The sequence below is a fragment of the Podarcis liolepis genome (assembly GCF_965112155.1).
Source record: "Podarcis liolepis genome assembly, chromosome: 4".
In the NCBI taxonomy this organism is placed as follows: Eukaryota; Metazoa; Chordata; class Lepidosauria; order Squamata; family Lacertidae; genus Podarcis; species Podarcis liolepis.
Window position 1 is genome coordinate 106,146,818 of NC_139558.1, and position 18,803 is coordinate 106,165,620.

General features: G+C 48.5%; 2 protein-coding genes across 5 annotated transcripts in view; both read right to left on the reverse strand.

Moving 5' to 3' along the window:
• Positions 1 to 18,803, reverse strand: part of LOC310705058 (uncharacterized protein) — a 261,167-nt gene that overhangs the window by 158,352 nt on the left and 84,012 nt on the right. The window lies entirely within an intron of this gene.
• Positions 16,792 to 18,803, reverse strand: part of LOC310705262 (uncharacterized protein) — a 31,376-nt gene continuing 29,364 nt past the window's right edge. Inside the window, exons 4-5 of one of the 2 annotated variants that reach the window (XM_083499863.1) lie at positions 18,650 to 18,751; positions 16,792 to 18,596 (exon numbers count right to left, since the gene is read on the reverse strand). In XM_083499863.1, the coding sequence (XP_083355989.1) occupies positions 17,751 to 18,596; positions 18,650 to 18,751 (948 nt within the window). In that variant the 3' untranslated portion in view covers positions 16,792 to 17,750. The remainder of the gene's footprint in view (positions 18,597 to 18,649; positions 18,752 to 18,803) is intronic. The other variant, XM_083499864.1, reaches the window with a different exon arrangement.

Sequence of the window (18,803 nt, forward strand, 5' to 3'; positions counted from 1 at the left end):
CAAGGGACCTCTGCCCCCTAGGAGCTGGCTCCTATGCACAGTTGCTGCCAACAGAGTAAACTAACCTATGAGATTCTGCTGTTGTGAATCACACCTTTTCAAGGTGTGAGTAGCTAGGTCTATGCTGAGGACTAGCACCCCAGGAGCCTAGCCAGGGACTTCTCCTGCCACGTCTTGCATGATTGATGGCTGGAAGAAAGATGGTAGCTTGCGGCAAGACAGAAAATGGCGGGCAGGTCGCATATCGAGAACAGCACAAGTGTGTGTGTGCTGCAGTGTGTGTGCTGCTTCACGGGAGGAGGGAGAAAGGCCAAGTGACCAATATCTAACAGCAGCTCCCACTCCCCAGAATCAAGCGTCAACAGAAAATGGTTCACCAGAATGGGTCTCTGTGAGAACGGCATTAATTGACTTGTGTCAATCTAGATGGGTTCAGGTGCTCAGGTGCAATGCAGTGATGAAATTAAAATTAATAACATATTAATAGTTGGGTTACAGGACACAGGGGCTGATGCTTCCTCAGGGGTTATTACAGCCTGGCCAATTTTTAGAAGGTAAATAGTTGTTTGGAACTGTTGGGAATCAAGCCTTTATCAGGAGAAACTGGCCACTCTCCAGGCACCCGGCTTGATCTCTGGTTGACCTCCCTGTCTGCATTTCCCGGCAGGATACAGGCTAGGTCGCGATCGGCGATCCTCCTCAGCGTGAGAAGAACACACCACTCTTTCCTGCCCCCCCCCCCCGTGGGCAGGGAAAAGAGATACACAGAAACGTATTTACATGCCTTTATTTCTGTCTTTGCAGCGTTACAGAAAAACACGTCTGCTCTCTTCAAACTCCAGCAGCCGAGAGACGAACTCCTCCTGTACTTCCTGTACAGCTCATATTACACTCTGAGCTAATTCCGGTGCTTCGCACTGTGAATAGACTGTCCCTCTGTTTCCCACGGAACAGTCCCAACATTCCCATTTATGTTTTGCTTTCAAGCTAGCAGCTCGCTGCCGCATTGCTTCTATATCGTAACAGGAACTCCCTATGGGGTCCAAGCAGTAAAAACCAGTCTAGCCCAGGTAGATTGTGAATACAAAGATTTTAAAAGGTCCTTATCAGTTTTAGTACATGAAAATGATATGTTTACACCTTGCCTTATAAGCAATGATCTCGCTTTTAAATAGCATTTAGCTCAGCAGCAAAAAGAGCTGTTGCCGGACTCTAAAGAGTTAACTTTTGGTGTATCATCCAGCCAATGTGTTGAGGAGCCTGTCATTGGAAATGTAAATCAGTTTCGTGAAGATTTTGAGTCACCAGAAATTTCTTTGGCAAAGTATGGTGAGAATACCATGACTCCTCCTTCACCCCTTCTTCTTCTTCTTCATCATTATTTTCATTTCTATACCACTTTATATTTTTAAGAAAAATCTGAAAGTGGTTTACAGCATATTAAAACATCAATAAAATATGTCAAAATATAGTTGTATATAGCGTATATAGTCAAAACAGCATAATTAACAGGAAACTAAAATATTATCTTAAAATTTCAAAATAAAACATTACAAAGAAGGTCAACTACAGAATACATATTTAACACAAGGTTAACAGAAAAAAACTTAAACTTTTTATAAAAAACAACAACATTGCTAAGTGAAGTCAAATATAAAATGCACATTTATAACAGCATACCGTCATTAAAAAGAGAATAAAATATCATAAGCATGACATGGCTTAATAATGACTTTAAGAAAGAAATGCTTAAGGACCCAACTTTAGAAGTATGTAAAAGTGCCGGGGTCCCCAGGGCTGGCACTGAAGCAAGAATTAGTTTCATCTGGGAGGAAGAGTTGCTTTGTAGACAGTAGACAGTTCTTTCCAAAGAAATCTGCCCCAGACTTTGAGCCAAGTGTGTGCCCCAGACAGACAGAAAGACTGTTTTCCATCTCGCTCAGGAAGCTGCCTTTTCAGGACAAAAGCCCAAAAGGAAAGTTTGGGCACGGACCTTCAGCAGCGCTGGACTCTGCAGGTTCTCCTGTCTCCCCAACATGTTGAAAGAGAGAGAAGAGACAGGATTGAGCGGCAGAAGCTCAAGAAGACGACTTCGGCCTCAAGCGAGAATCCTTGAACTTTGGCAAGGATGTAAATAGATGTGGGTTAAACCACAGAGCCTAGGACTTGCCGATCAGAAGGTCGGTGGTTCGAATCCCCACGACGGGGTGAGCTCCCGTTGCTCGGTCCCTGCTCCTGCCCACCTAGCAGTTTGAAAGCACATCAAAGTGCAAGTAGATAAATAGGTACCGCTCCGGTGGGAAGGTAAACGGCATTTCTGTGCGCTGCTCTGGTTCACCAGAAGCAGCTTAGTCATGCTGGCCACATGACCCGGAAGCTGTACGCCGGCTCCCTCGGCCAATAAAGCGAGATGAGCACCGCAACCCCAGAGTCGGTCACGACTGGACCTAGTGGTTAGGAGTCCCTTTACCTTTACAGTGGTACCTCAGGTTAAGAACTTAATTCGTTCCAGAGGTCCGTTCTTAACCTGAAGCTGTTCTTAACCTGAAGCACCACTTTAGTTAATGGGGCCTCCCATTGCTGCCGTGCCACCAGAGCACAATTTCTGTTCTTATCCTGAAGCAAAAATTCTTAATCCGAGGTACTATTTCTGGGGTATCGGAGTCTGTAACCTGAATTGTATATAACCCAAGGTACCACTGTATGCCATTTCTCCTTCCAGTAATAATTGTTGTTGTTTAGTCGTTTAGCCGTGTCCGCCTCTTCGTGACCCCCTGGACCAGAGCATGCCAGGCACTCCGGTTTTCCACTGCCTCCTGCAGTTTGGTCAAACTCATGCTGGTAGCTTCGAGAACAGTAATAATAATAAACCTTTATTATCACTACACCACCTGTGTGCAGTGAAATTAAATGAGCCCCCCCCCATACACTTCATTGCAAATTCAGGGGACTAACAATGGATGGTTGTTAATATTTATTAAATTGATATACCGCCCTTCATCAAGAGATCTCAGGGATATTGAAAACATAGAACTCATTAAAAGTATACAAATGATGCATCACCTCAAATCCTTTAATCAGGTGAGTTTTCTGGGCTGCATCAATAGGAGTATAGCATCTAGATCAAGGGAAGTAATAGTACCACTGTATTCTGCTCTGGTCAGACCTCACCTGGAGTACTGTGTCCAGTTCTGGGCACCACAGTTCAAGAAGGACACTGACAAACTGGAACGTGTCCAGAGGAGGGCAACCAAAATGGTCCAAGGCCTGGAAACGATGCCTTATGAGGAACGGCTAAGGGAGCCGGGCATGTTTAGCCTGGAGAAGAGGAGGTTAAGGGGTGATATGATAGCCATGTTCAAATATATAAAAGGATGTCACATAGAGGAAGGAGAAAGGTTGTTTTCTGCTGCTCCAGAGAAGCGGACACGGAGCAATGGATCCAAACTACAAGAAAGAAGATTCCACCTAAACATTAGGAAGAACTTCCTGACAGTAAGAGCTGTTCGACAGTGGAATTTGCTGCCAAGGAGTGTGGTGGAGTCTCCTTCTTTGGAAGTCTTTAAGCAGAGGCTTGACAACCATATGTCAGGAGTGCTCTGATGGTGTTTCCTGCTTGGCAGGGGGTTGGACTCAATGGCCCTTGTGGTCTCTTCCAACTCTATGATTCTATGATTCTATGATTCTATGATTCTCCTTTGGAAAGAGGCAGGTGGAATCTCCACGGTTGCTAACAGAATAACGTTGAAAGGCTAGTGAAATATGGGGAACCAAGAGCATCTGCTTGGCATGCAGAATGTCCCAGGGTCAGCCCCTGGCATCTCCCGCAAGGGCTGGATGAGACCCCTGCCTGAAACTGGGGGGAGCTGCTGCCGGTCAGTGTGGACAATGCAGAGCTAGAGGGAGCCCTTGGTCGGGCTCAGCAGAAGGCAGCTTCCGATGTTCCTTTGGAGGCTTCATCAAAACTCCGCAAGATCAAAAGGATAGAAATTCCAGCTCCATCTTTTCTTAGAGAGCAAAGACCAGGAATGGAGGCACCCAGGCAGGAAGAGCAAGATCTCTATAGACCATATAAAAAGATGTCGCCTTCCTAGAGGCTGATAACTGCAATAAGAAGCCATCACCTAGAGCCATCTATATGTCAGGGAGTCTTTTGCTGTGATTCCTGCCTTTCAGGGGGTTGGACTAGATGACCCCTGGGGTACATCCTGACTCTGCAATCCTGCGATTCTATCTGACCCCTCTGACTCTCATGTGGACACTTCAGGCAGCTTGTTCCAAAGTGGGAGAAGGCCAGCAAGAGGAACGTATCTGGCAAACCCCTGAGGGCCAAGTGGATGGGGCCAAAGACATCTCCCTTGAAATTTAAGCGGGTGATTTATTATGATTATTTTTAGATATCTTAACACACACACAGCCACTGATGCCAAGGTCCCTGGAGGCTCAGGGAGTAGCAGCGCCCATTTCCGGCTGGTTTTCCAGCAACAATCCCTTTGGGAGAGAGAGGATGTGATCCTGGGATGCCCTGCTCTGGGTGCGAGGGGATTGCTGCAGTGGCCTCCGTGGGGAGCTGCCCTGGGAGACACTGGGAAACTGGTCCCCAATGCAGCAGCCAGACTCTGGGCCGGGATCCCTCTCCTTTTAAAAAAAGCACAACATTTTTTATTTCTTGGTTTACAAAAGTATGTGCAATTTCTCCTTTTTCAAGTTACATTTTCTACAGATCAGTTTCCTCTGTTGAGACATTAGTGTTGAATTAGGAAGAAAAGGGGGAAAGAGGTGGGGGCATGGTGAATGGGGGTGGGGTGGGGTGACAATGTTTCTGTTGTGTTATGCAGCCATAACCTCTGAAATTGAACACCCGGCACACTTCAGCTGCGCCTCAGCTCCGCTCTGGACGTGTAGCACAGTGTTGCGATCCCCGGTGTGTGCAGCACGCAGCTTCTTCCTAATCTAAGAATCTTTATTTACAGCAGAGAAACAGGCCGGGAGAGAGAGCCTGTATGGTAGCAAAAAAAACCGAAAGTAAAAAGCTCACATAACAAAGCAGAACCCCCCCCCCATGTGAACACCCCCCCCCACTGGCAGGCCCTCACTCCATGAGCTATTAACCCTAAAATCTCTGGTTCTCCTCACAGTTTCTATTTTACTTAATGTATGTGTGGGGTTTTGTGTCAGCGTCACTCGTGTGGGTTCTCTACTATTCGCTTGTGTTCCTTTGGTGGTGAGAGAGGTTGGGGTTGGCCCAGGGTGTGCTTGTTTGTTTGTGGTTGGCTGTGGTGGTCTTTGTTTTCATGTGTGAGTGGGGTGGGTGGGTGTTTTGGATCAGGTTAGCCATCTTGATTCATATGCTGTTGGGAGTCATACCTGAGTGAAGGCGTCTTCTTCTATTTATCCCCGTGTCAGTTTCAGTTCATTGGTTAGTTTTTCTAATAAGGCTATTTCCCATACTATTCGGTACCATTGGTTCATGCTTACTCCTGACAGGTCTCTCCAGGGTCTGGCTATGATGTTTCCGGCAGCTGAGAGTAGGTGGGTTATGAGCTCTTTGTGATGTGAGTGGGCGTTATTGTCTTGGAAGATGTTTAGTAGGGCCATTTCTGGGGTAACTTCTAATACTTGCTTAGTTATTTTGCATATTTCTCATATGGTTGTTGTCCAGAATAATTGGATTTTGGGAATTTGTAGTTTTTTCTGCCACTTGTGGCTGAGGGAGGTTTGGTATAGGTATAGGTAGGTTAGTTTTGGGAGGGTGATCATGGCTACTTTGTCTGAGAGAGTGAAGTTTGTGTTGTCCCGTCTCTTTAGGTCTTTGTTAATTTGTCACCACAAGGGGTTGCAGTTGTAGAGGTATAATTTGTTGAGGTTTCTGGTTGTTTGTACCCCTAGGTATCTGAGCCTGGTGCGGCAAAGTTTTATCTTGGTGACGTTGGCAAATTATTTTGGGGTGTAAGGGGGGTGTTGAGCACATTGCTTCTGACTTTACAAAATTTACCTGTAGGCCTGATACTATTGCAAATGTGTTGAGTTCTCCGGTTAGGGAGGTTGCTGTGTTTATGGGGTCTGGTGTTGTGAGCACTAGGTCATCTGCCAAGAGCCCTGATTTATAGTTTCTGCCTTTTATTTCCACTCCAGTGATGTCTGCAGCTGCTCGGATTCGGATTGTTAAAGGTTCCAGAGCCAGGATGAATAGGAAGGGAGACAGTGGGCATCCTTGTTTTGTGCCTCTTTGGATTGCTTTGGTATTATTGTTAGTCTTGCATTTTGCTGAGGCTCGGGTGTATATTTGTTTGAGGGTTTGTAGGAAGTTGGGGCCAAATTTCATGTTAGTTAGTACTGGTGTAGTGGTTAAGAGCGGTAGTCACGTAATCTGGGTAACCGGGTTCGTGTCTCCGCTCCTCCACATGCAGCTGCTGGGTGACCTTGGGCCAGTCACACTTCTTTGAAGTCTCTCAGCCCCACTCACCTCACAGAGTGTTTGTTGTGGGGGAGGAAGGGAAAGGAGATTGTTAGCCGCTTTGAGACTCCTGAAGGGGAGTGAAAGGCGGGATATCAAATCCAAACTCTTCTTCTTCTTCTTCTTCCAAAATATATTTCCACTCTAAGCAATCAAAAGCTTTTTGGATTTCTAGGGACATAATTGTCAGTGGGAGTTTAGTTGCCTTGCTGTGTTCAATCAGATTCAGTAGTTTCCTGATGGGGTCTGTTATATTGTGGCCAGGGACGAAGCCAGTCTGGTCTGGGACTATTAACTTGTGTAGGAAGATTTTTAGGCGGTTGGCCAAGATTGATGTGGGTATCTTATAGTCATGGTTTATTATTGAGATTGGGCGGAATGATTCTACTTTGAGGCTGTATTTCAGTGGTTTTGGGATGGAGACTATCTTGGAGTAGGTCCAGGTTTTTGGAATGGGGCCCCCTTTTATGATTTCATTGAATAGGTGGGTCATGTAGTGACGGAGCCAGCCGTCACAAAATGGTGCTGTTTAGCATAAAATAAAGACACAGTGAGACAGCTGTATTTTCAGGATGGAGGAGCAGCTCCTTCGAACCTCTTCTCTCCCTCCGGTAACTTTTATTATCCTTTGTCTCTCTCCAGCTGCACGGCCGTTTGCCAATGTCTCACGTTACCTCATCCGGTCAAAGCTTTTATTATACCCATCACCATATAGGGTCATCACTGCCCAGAGGAAACACAACTCCATTTAAGGTCAATACATTCCAATACATTGTAAAGCTCAGAGTGCTGGTCAGCCGAGGTCAGGGGGCTTCCTGCAATATTACAAGCCTTTGCCGTGGCTTTATGACTCCCACAATGTAGGGCATCAGGGGTTCTTTGAATTTCTTATAGAATTCTGCTGTAAAGCTGTCTGGGCCATGGGGCTTTGTGCGGCTTCAGGTTTTTGAGGACTGTATCTATTTCCTCTGGGGTGATAAGACTGTCCATGAATTCCTGTTCCTCATCAGTTATGGGAGGTGTATAGGTTGGAGTACAATTCTGCAAATTCTGAGGTTATTTCTTTGGGGGGAAATGTTATGTTGCTGTCCTTTTTGGTGTTGCAATGTATTCTTGTTCTGAGTGCTTTTTTCCTACACCTGTTTGCTAATAGTCTGGATCTTTCCCCTCCATACTTGTAGAAGCATTGTTTAGAGTATAGAATGTTGATCATTGTTTTGTTGATTTCTAGGGAATCTAGTTCTCTCCGTTTTTGTTCTATAGCTTTAAGAATTTTTTTAGATCCTGTTTGTAGCATGATGAGAGGGCCGTGATGTCTTGTTCTATCTTGCTAACTTTTAAGGAGGTTTGTTTCTTAAGGGATGCTTTCTCTTTTATACAAGCTCCTCTGGTGACCGCTTTCATTGCATCCCATAGGAGCGGGGTTGTTTGTTGTCTACATTGTTTTCCTTGAAGTAGTTTGGGAGTGTTTCTGTGAGACTCTGTTTACTTGTGGTTAGGATGGGACTGAAGGACCATGATGGGGTGGCTTGTGTTCCCTCTCCTATTTTGAGGGCAACTTCTACTGGGGCGTGATCTGTGATTTTAATGTTACCTACGTTGATTGATTCTACTGAGGGGATCCGACCTTGTGTGAGCAGAATGCTGTCCAGGTGGACACTGTGCCATGGCGCCCAGACAAGAATGTGTGGCTGGTGTCTCCTGGGTTTTCTTCACCCCAAACGTCATAGAGACCAGTTTTTAGCATTTTTAGCAACTTGTAAGAGTCCCTAATTGTTGGGGGTTTCCTTCGGAGGAAGGTTGCCCATGGGGTTGTAGGGGGGGTGTCTTTCAGGGATATGCTTTTCATATTTAGGTTGTGGTCACCCTCCCGGAATTGCTTCCCCTTCGGAGGAGAGGAACTTGTTTAATGTTTTTTGGATGAACTCTAGCTGTTTCAAGCTTGGGGCATATATGGAGCCAATTGTCAGTTTAGTTTTGCCATCTAGTGTCCTTTTAGCAAAAATGAGTCTGCCTCTTTTGTCTTTGAGGACTGTTGCGGCTTTGAAGTTCAGGACTCTACTGAGTATTATGGCTACTCCACAGGACTTCGCTGAGCCAGGTGCAACTCATTGTTGACTGAAGCAGGGATCGCTCAGGAGTTTGCTCCCTTTGGGTGGGTTGTGTATTTATTGTAGGAATGCGATGTGCGGTTTCATGGTGTTTACATACAAGCTGATGCATTTTCTTTTGATGGGGTTTCCCAACCCTCTCACATTTAATGTAATTGCTTTTAAGCTAGCTGTCTTGCTTATCTACTATATAGGGTGATTCCATGCCAGCCTGTCCGGGTTGCCCTGTGTCTCTCACCTTGTATTGTTTATCAAACCAGTGAAATTGTGCTGATCTAGTGTGTGGTGGGTAGGGAAGCAGGGGGGTTAGAATTAGATTTGGCTTAAAGAGTGGGGGGGGGGTTGCAGAAAGTATCCACTATGTCAGTGTTTCCCAACCACTGTTCCGCGGCACACTAGTGTGCCGCGAGATGTTGCCTGGTGTGCCGCGGGAAAAATTAAAAAAATCGAAAGATTTTTTTTTTTAAGTCAAATTTTCGATTGGGGCGCCGTCACTAGATGACCCCTGGGGTTCCCTCCCTCCCTCCCTCCCGCTCTGCGCCTCCCTCCTCCTCCTCCTCCGGGGAGGCCCTTCCTGGCTCTCGGCCAAGGCTTGGCGGCTGCCACTCACTCACTCGCTCGCCCACCCGTCCCTCCATCCCTGCACCCGGCCTCTCCCCCTCCGTCCCCGGCGCGGGGGCTGCCGGGATCCGTAGTCCCCTCGCCCTTGGGCTCCGCGCCCGTGCGGGATGCGCGAACTACGTTTCCCAGCGTGGCCTGGCGGGCCGGGCGTTTTGTTTGAAGTGCTCTTCTCCCGGCCATGGAATGAGCGCAGCGGCGGCGGCCAGGCGGGCAGGGGCTCTTCTGCGCAGACCCCGCGCAGCCTGCCTGCGGCCCCGTGGAGATCGGGCGGCAGGATGGAGCCCGGGGATCCCTGCGGAGGTGGAGCGGTGGAGGCGGAGGCTGCCCCCCAGGTAGGGCTGCGTCGGGGTGTGTGTTTATTTTTGCAATGCTGCATCCGCGCCGGAGGGGACGCATCGGACCGCGGGGAGACCCCTTGGCGGGCGTGCAAGGCAATGCATGCGTGCAGGCGTTGCATGGAGTGCAGTGCAATGCAATGGCAACGCGGCACCCTGCATGCATGCATGCAACTTCCACCGGCGCTCCGGACTTGGCAGGTGAGGGGGGTCCCCAGTGGGCGGCAGAGAGAGCCGGGAGGGCGAAGGGGAGCCGGGGGGAGCAGCGCTGCTCCCCGAGCCGAGCCCGGGGGGAAACTTCGGCGTCGTTGCGTCGGGTGTTGGAAGCGGAGGCTGGCGGGGGGCCCTCACCTGCAAAACCTGGTCGCCTCTCATATATTTCGTGCATTGCATTCATCGCCCGCTTTCTCCTCCAAGGAGCTCCCGGGGGCGCGCGTGGTTCTCCCCGTTATCCTCGCAACAACAGCCCTGCGAGGTGGGTCAGGCGAGTGGCCCAAGGGAGCACCCAGGGATTGTCCTGGCCAGGTGGGATGATTTGAACCCTGCTCTCTGCCCGGTATTCGTCCTCATTTAGCCCCCACATGTGCATGACTGTGCATGACTGAGGTTTTCCCCCCTCGTCTTGGCTATGGTGTGAGTCTGTGCTGTTAATTAATGGGGTTCTGCCTTCGCAGAAGATGAGCCAGCCCTCAAGGAGGTGATTATGTAATTTGCTAGCAATTCATGTCCCTCCCGGCGTGACGCTGCGCGCTGACGTCACGGGGCTGTAATGGTGGTGTGCCTCGAGATTTTTTTCATGAAACAAGTGTGCCTTTGCCCAAAAAAGGTTGGGAAACACTGCCCTATGTAGCCATATAGGTGTTTATTTGGGGTATCATGGGCCATCTGGCATTTAGCCAGTTGGTCCTAGGTCTCAGCTGGCATGGAGTTCTTTGTTCAAGGTCAGGCCATCCTCCCTGTCATTTGCGATAGGGAGTGGTCAGTGAAACGGTGTTAAGTGTCTTAATAATAATAATATTTTTTTATTTATACCCCGCCCATCTGGCTGGGCTTCCCCAGCCACTTTGGGCGGCTTCCAACAAAATATTAAAATATCATAATGCATCAAACATTAAAAGCTTCCCTAAACAGGGCTGCCTTCAGATGTCTTCTAAAAGTCTGGTAGTTGTTCTTCTCTTTGACATTTGGTGGGAGGGCGTTCCACAGGGCGGGCGCCACCACCGAGAAGGCCCTCTGCCTGGTTCCCTGTAGCTTTGCTTCTCGCAATGAGGGAACCGCCAGAAGGCCTTCGGCGCTGGACCTCAGCGTCCGGGCAGAATGATGGGGGTGGAGACGCTCCTTCAGGTATACTAGACCGAGGCAGTTTAGGGCTTTAAAGGTCGCACCAACACTTTAAATTGTGTTCGAAAACGTACTGGGAGCCAATGTAGGTATTTCAAGACCGGTGTTATATGGTCTCGGCGGCCGCTCCCAGTCACCAGTCTAGCTGCCGCATTCTGGATTAGTTGTAGTTTCCAGGTCAGCTTCACAGGTAGCCCCACGTAGAGTGCATTGCAGTAGTCTAAGCGGGAGATAACCACTCTGCACCATGCATCACTCTGGCAAAACAGTCCACGGGTAGATAGGGTCTAAGTCTGCGTACTAAATGGAGCTGGTAAACAGCTGCCCTGGACACAGAATTGACCTGCGCCTCCATGGACAGCTGAGAGTCCAAAATGACTCCCAGGCTGCGCACCTGGTCCTTTAGGGGCACAGTTACCCCATTCAGGACCAGGGAGTCCTCCACACCAGCCTGCTCCCTGTCCCCCCAAAACAGTACTTCTGTCTTGTCTGGATTCAACCTCAATCTGTTGGCCGCCATCCATCCTCCAACCATCTTTGTGATGCCTACATTGGATATTTTGGGGAAATTAATCCTGCGTCCAGTCAGCACTTCCCCTGCGCAGCTCTGCTTGGGGCTTGAGGCCGACCTGAGCAGGAAGAGCAGAGTCACAGCGGTCCTGCCGTCCGTGTGAGATAGAGGGATAAATCAAGTCCAGAGACAGTTCGTTCTTATCTCTAGAAGCGTTTATTTACAAGCCATAAATCAGTCACATTCCATTGGAGCTTTCCGGCATCTTTCCCGTGCTCCAAAAGCATGAGCTGAGCTGCGTCTCTCAGTCTCAGTCAGAGCTGAAAGCAACTCTGAACAACGACACAGACAAAGACAGACAAAGCCTGTGACGTCCGGCCCTGTGTCAGGCGCCTCCCAGATACAGGACACCACGGAGTTTTAACCCTGTCAGTTCCAAACTCCACACCCCCTCTTGTCCTGCATCTGGGGACAATAGCCAACAATGCTTTTCCCATACACAGACCCTCACAGAACTCCTCGTGCTTCTGGAAGGTTAATGGTTTTGTGAAACCATCAGCGAGGTTCTTGGTTGAGGGACAGTATTTCAGAGCAACTAGCCCCTCACGAACACTCTGACATACATTCCGGAAACGTATGTCCAAATGTTTGGTCCTCGCCTTGAATTGTCCCGTCTCGGCCAATTTGAGGCACGGTTGATTGTCTTCATGCACCACAACGGGTAGACAATTCTCTCCACAGATTTCCTCGACCAAACATACATAGAACTCCAACTCTCTGCAAACCTCTGATAGCGCACTGAACTCAGCTTCAGTAGACGAAAGCGCTATGAGACTTTGCTTCTGGGACCTCCACCCAACTACTGAGTCCCCAAACTTCACCACTAGACCTGACACTGACTTGCGGTCCTGAAGGTTAGCCCAATCCGAATCTACCCACGCGGTCAGCTTGACACCACCCTTAGCTGACATCTTGAGGCAAAAATCTTTGGTATCTTGCAGGTAACGAAGCACCTGTTTAATACCATTCCAGGCCTGCACACTAGGACTTGACACCTCTCTACTGAGATTGACAGCAAACGCTATGTCTGGTCTGCTCCACTGTGACAGATACAACAGACTACCCAGAGCTGACTGAAAGAGTTCAGTATTTTTGAACACAACGCGTTCTACTTGCTGACACTCCTTCACGTATCCAGTCTCCATGGGTGACTTGGCACCTGCACAATCAGACATCCTGTTCAACTGTTCAAACAACTGTTCAAACTTACCTTTCTGGCGAAGCAAAAAGCTTCCATCACTTACTTTCGTGATCTCTAAGCCTAAATACGACTTGATGTCTCCAAGCTGCTTGAGCTTGAACTGCTTTCCAAACTCCTTAGCAAACTTCTCCACCTGTTTGCTTGTCTGTGCCATGATCAAGATATCATCAACAAACACCTGAACCACTTGCTGTTTCTCACCTGAACCTTTAAGGTAGAGACAGCTGTCTGCAACACTTCTGAAACCTAGCTCTTCTAAGGCTTCATTCAAACACGTTTCAATTTCTGGCAGATTGGCGTAATCCATAGATGGATTTGTGCAACCACCACACGACGCCTGGCTCACTGACTTCAAACCCTGGAGGAGGAAGCATGTACAACTCCTCCTGGAGATCTGAGTTCAGGTAGGCGACATCTACATCAAAATGGTTCACCTTCCAGCCTCTCTGTGCTGCTATCGGCCCCATAGGTCGGCGAATAGACCTCCGTGAAGTGGACACCCTTCCTCTGTGTGAATCCTCGGGCCACTAACCTCGCTTTATACTGTGGTTCTCCAGCTTCTGTGGGTTTAAAACGGTAAACCCATCTCCAACTCACAGCCTGCTTCCCAGCCGGCAGCTGTGTGAGTGAGAACACACCAAGAGACTCCATTGAGTTCATCTCCTTCTGCATCGCCTCATGCCATTTGCTAGCTTCTTCCTGAGGCAACTTCTGAACATCCTCAAAGGATTCAGGTTCACATCTAGCCACACCAACCCAAACACTAGTGGCTTCATACCTTTCCGGTGGCTTACCCTTGGTTGACCTTGCTGACCTTTTCAGCGTGAACTCTGGAACTGCGCCTGATTCACTTGGACCAGCCACACCATCCCATTTCAGAAACTTCCCCCTCTGACCTGCTGTGCCTTTTAGGCCGCACCGCTGGGTCTGCTGGCGAGGATGGCTCACTCCTTGGCTCAGACTTAACAGAGACCTGTGGAGGGGTCTTGGGACTCCCTTTTGGAGAGGTTCGGAGCCTCTGCCTTGGAGATCCCGGCTCTGGACTCTGTGGCTGTGGACTGTCCACCTCAGCAACAGGTTCAGCTTCATCCTCCTCCTCCTCCTCCTCCTCCTCCGACAGAACATCCGGGTTTCCGTGAAGACGTTTCCACCTTCTGCTCGCAAAACTCAGCACTGCCGCTAATAAGCAGCTTAGACTGGTTGCCAGTAGGGTATGCAAAACGCCACGCCTTTGAACCCGGCTCATAGCCCACAAAGATCATCTTCCTAGATCTTGGCTCACCCTTTTTGCGCATGGCCTTTGGAATGAGGACCCAAGCCTCACAGCCAAACACTCACAGAAAATCCACTTTCAGCTTCTTCTGATGCAACAAGAGATATGGTGTGTTGCCTACACTGGAATTGTACACCCTATTCTGCAGAAAACATGCTGTCTTATAACTCTCAGCCCAAAGGTGCTGTGGCAAACCCGAGTCTGCCAACATAGCATTCGCTGCTTTCTGTAGCGTCCGAAACTTTCTTTCTGCAATTCCGTTCTGTTGCGGAGAGTGGGGGGCAGTCAATCGATGACTGATACCTTTCTGCCTGAAAAACGATTGCAGCGCAGAACCTGTGAACTCCCCCACCCCCCGCGATCAGATTGAAAGGAAATCACCCTGGTAGAGAACCGCAGCTCTACCGCTATGATCCAATCCCTGATCAGTGCAGCTGCTTCTGACTTGTGTCTAAGCGAGAAAACCCAAGAATGCCTTGTAAAATCATCAATCAGAACCAGAACCCATTTAGACTCAGCTAAAGAAGGTGTTGGCATGGGTCCTGATAAATCTGCATGCACAAGTTCAAAGGGTTTGCTGGTCCTCCTCTCTGACCTGGGGTATGTAAATGTTGTGACCTTTGATTGCTTACAGGCTTGACAATCTAAGTATCTATCACATGCTTTGAACCCACATCCAATTGTGTTCTCTGCGGCCCTTTTTACATACGACCACCCTGCATGTCCGAAGCGTCTGTGCCAGAGATGTAAACAATCATGGTGTGGTGGGAAATTTGCACACTGCACTTGAGCGTCTTCACTGGACTTTCCACTAGCCCCATTTTCCACCAGCCCCATTTTTAATAGGCATCTGCACCAGAAAGAGCCTGTCTTTTCTCACAACACTGTAGATCTTCTTCCCATTCCTGTAGAAGGAACACAAATTGTTAGAGAACAGAACATCAAAACCAGCAGCCATAAGAGCTGATACACTTAAAAGAGAATGTGCAAGCTCAGGAACCACAAAAGCTTGCACCTCATGATCTATAAAGGAACAATATAAAAAACCAGTTTCAGTTAGCTGTCTCTGAGACCCATCTGCTAATGTAACATAGCGTCCAGTTTTAACTGTCTTGCAGTTTCTCAGGAGCCCTCTGGAGGTCACTAGGCAATGAGAGGCTCCCGAGTCGACAACAAGAGATAAAGTGTCTCTCTTTTCCACAGTTGCCAAGGCCTTGCTCGCACTCCCACCGGTTGCCATGGCCACAACCTCCCCCCCGACTAAGGCTTTTGCCTTTTCTCAGAGACACCATCGCAGCTGTGAGGTGATAAGACGCCTTGTCTTTGTTTTTCTCCTGGCCTGCTGTTTTCCCACGTCTCTGCTGGGAACCGGCCCTGGGACCGCCGCTTATCTGCTTTGTTGACATTCCTCTCCAGCCGGTGTCCTTGCCTTCCTGGGCCTCTGCAGAACAATGCCCTTCGCTGTTGGACTTCGCCTCAGAGCACAAACAACTCTTGGAGACTTTGGCTTTCCCAGAGCTCTTGGATTGGCCTGCACCCCCACTCCTGGGTGCCCAGCTGCCTGAGGAACGGACTGCAACTGCCTTCCTCTTCCCAGCTCTCAGCCTCTCTCCCGGACCATCACACAGACGTGTTGAAGCATAGAAACAGCTTCCCAAAACAGTCCCAGCCCCCCCGGGCTTGGTGCTCTCTCTGGGCAACTCTTAGCCCCCTCTGGTCTGGCTCCCACTGCAGCCTGACATGCCATCTTCAGTGCCTGCCACGCGACCCAGGGCTTCTTCCCTTGCAGCTTTGGCAACAGCCAAGCATCAACGCTGGCCCTTAAAATGGCTAGCACCCTTTGCTCTCTCTCCAGAGCAGCAGCCACGTCTTCACTACAAGCTCCCACTGCTCCTGCAGACTTCTCACTGGGCTGGGCAAGGACTGGGTCGGCTTGTGTACACTCCCAGAGCTTCCTTTCTGCCAGCCAGTAGTACATGCGCTTACTCCAGGCTTCCCAATTGGCCCCATTCAGTCTTTCGAAGGGGATATTAAAGCTCTCATGGCCCTGCTGTGCCTGGGCAGCAGCCTTCTTCCACCCACCGGGGCTTCAAGCGTACTCACGCGTTGCCAGCTGGCTGGTCCTCTGAAGCAGCAGCCTCCTCTTGGCTCCGTTCTCCACCAGCGTCTCCCACTGCCCTTCCTGGCAGGAGCTCAAAGCAGCTCAAAGCTGGCAGCCTTCTTCCCCCTTCACACATGGCAGGAAACACGGAACTTCCATAACCTTTGGGGAAATTAATCCTGCGTCCAGTCAGGCTTCCCCAGCGCAGCTCTGCTTGGGGCTTGAGGCCGACCTGAGCAGGAAGAGCAGAGTCACAGCAGTCCTGCCATCTGTGTGAGATAGAGGGATAAATCAAGTCCAGAGACAGTTCGTTCTTATCTCTAGAAGCGTTTATTTACAAGCCATAAATCAGTCACATTCCATCGGAGCTTTCCGGCATCTTTCCCATGCTCCAAAAGCATGAGCTGAGCTGCGTCTCTCAGTCTCAGTCAGAGCTGAAAGCAACTCTGAACAACGACACAGACAAAGACAGACAAAGCCTGTGACGTCCGGCCCTGCATCAGGCCCCTCCCAGATACAGGACACCACGGAGTTTTAACCCTGTCAGTTCCAAACTCCACATGGGGTCCATAAGCAATGTTGCTCATGTTATTAACATCACTGGTAAGTTGGGGTAGGGATAAGGGTCTTGATATGCTCTGGCAGCCCCAATGTGCTGCTTGTTTGTCAGATTTTAGCCTGTTTGTGGATTGTTTTATTGAGGTTGGGGTGAAGCAGGACCACCTGGAGGAATTTTACCCTTATGCTTTTCATATAATCAGTTAGCCATATAACCATATATCCTTATAATGATTTTTATATAATCCATGTTTGAATTATGACGGCTTCTGCAAAAGCTTATAGCAAATTGCTTAGATCGGAAGAATCCGAAATGAACTCTGCCCCAGTTCGCTTCCCTTGTTCTTCTCAATGTCTCGCTAACATAAGGGGGAAGAAATAAATCTGCTGTGCTGGCACTTTCCCCCCGCCCAGACAGGGTCCCGAGTAGCTCAAACAGGAAGATGCTAACCGCAGAATGTCCCGGTATAGCAGATGGCCGCGTAGGAGCGTAAGGGCCGAAGTTCCTTTTTCTTCCTCCTTACCATAAATCAGGGGAAAGGTTATACTGCATGTTCAGACTGAAAAAGCAGAAGTTGGGAGGGAACTCTTTACATGATCAGGGGGCAAGGCTTGAATGCGCTCATTGGTTTTCTTTTTGCTGCCGGGGAGGAGAGATTTCTCTGGCTTTTCTTGTTTTTGAGAAATTCATGCTTTTATCCTGTATGTTTCTGTATGTTTCTGTATGTTGTGAAATCTTCAGATGAAAGGCACATAAATATTAAAAATGATAATGAATAAGGATATTGACAAGCTGGAACATGTGCAAAGGAAGGCGATTTATGTATATATTTAATTAGCATACCACTCAACCCAATGGTGCTGACTTGAATAAAATATTGGTGGGAGGGGCCAGGTAAGGCCCGCCTTGCACAATCAATCACATGATGCATGCAGGCCATTGGAATGGCAATGCCTATCAACTGGGGGGGCTCAAATATACTATTGGGCAAAAGCCCCTTGGCCTCTAGTTGTTGACTCCTGTTCCCACATGTCTCAGCACGATTACAACATAAAAACAAAACATAAAAACACAAAATACACATCAGTAACTCAACTCCCCACCACATTTTAAAAGGGCCTTAGATGTCAATCAGCCAAAAGCCTAGTTAAAAAGGTGCATATTAACAAGGCTGCTAAAGCTATAGAATGAAGGGTTTTTCCCCTGTATGAATTCTTTGATGGGAAGTGAGATGGGAGCTCTGACTGAAGCTCTTTCCACATTCCAAACACTGATAGGGTTTCTCCCCTGTATGAATTCTCTGATGCTTAGTGACATCAGAGCTGTGACTGAAGCTCTTTCCACATTCCCCACACTGATAGGATTTCTCTCCTGTATGAATTCTCTGGTGGGAAGTGAGATGGGAGCTTCTACTGAAGCTCTTTCCACATTCCCCACACTGATAGGATTTCTCTCCTGTATGAATTATCTGATGCTTAGTGAGACCAGGGCTCTCCCTGAAGCTCTTTCCGCATTCCACACACTGATAGGGTTTCTCCCCTGTATGAATTCTTTGATGGGAAGTGAGATTGGAACAGTGACTGAAACACTTTCCACATTCCACACACTGATAGGGTTTCTCTCCTGTATGAATTCTCTGATGGTAAGTGAGATGGGAGCTCTTCCTGAAGCTCTTTCCACATTCCCCACACTGATAGGGTTTCTCCCCTGTATGAATTCTCTGATGGGAAGTGAGATGGGAGCTCTTCCTGAAGCTCTTTCCACATTCCCCACACTGATAGGGTTTCTCCCCTGTATGAATTCTCTGATGGGAAGTGAGACTGGAGCTCTGACTGAAGCTCTTTTCACATTTCCCACACTGATAGGGTTTCTCCCCTGTATGAATTCTCTGATGGGAAGTGAGACTGGAGCTCTGACTGAAGCTCTTTTCACATTTCCCACACTGATAGGGTTTCTGCCCTGTATGAATTCTTTGATGGGAAGTGAGATTGTGGCTGTGACTGAAGCTCTTTCCACATTCCACACACTGATAGGGTTTCTCCCCTGTATGAATTCTCTGATGCTTAGTGAGATTGGAGCTCTGACTGCAGCTCTCCCCATACTCCAATTTTTTCCATGGCTTCTCCTCTCTGGGGATTTTGTCTTGTTCAGCCTTGTTCTCGATCTGCAATTCATCACAATCTGCAATGGATACAAAAAGGGATTAAAGTCTCAGGAACAAATGAAGAAGTAA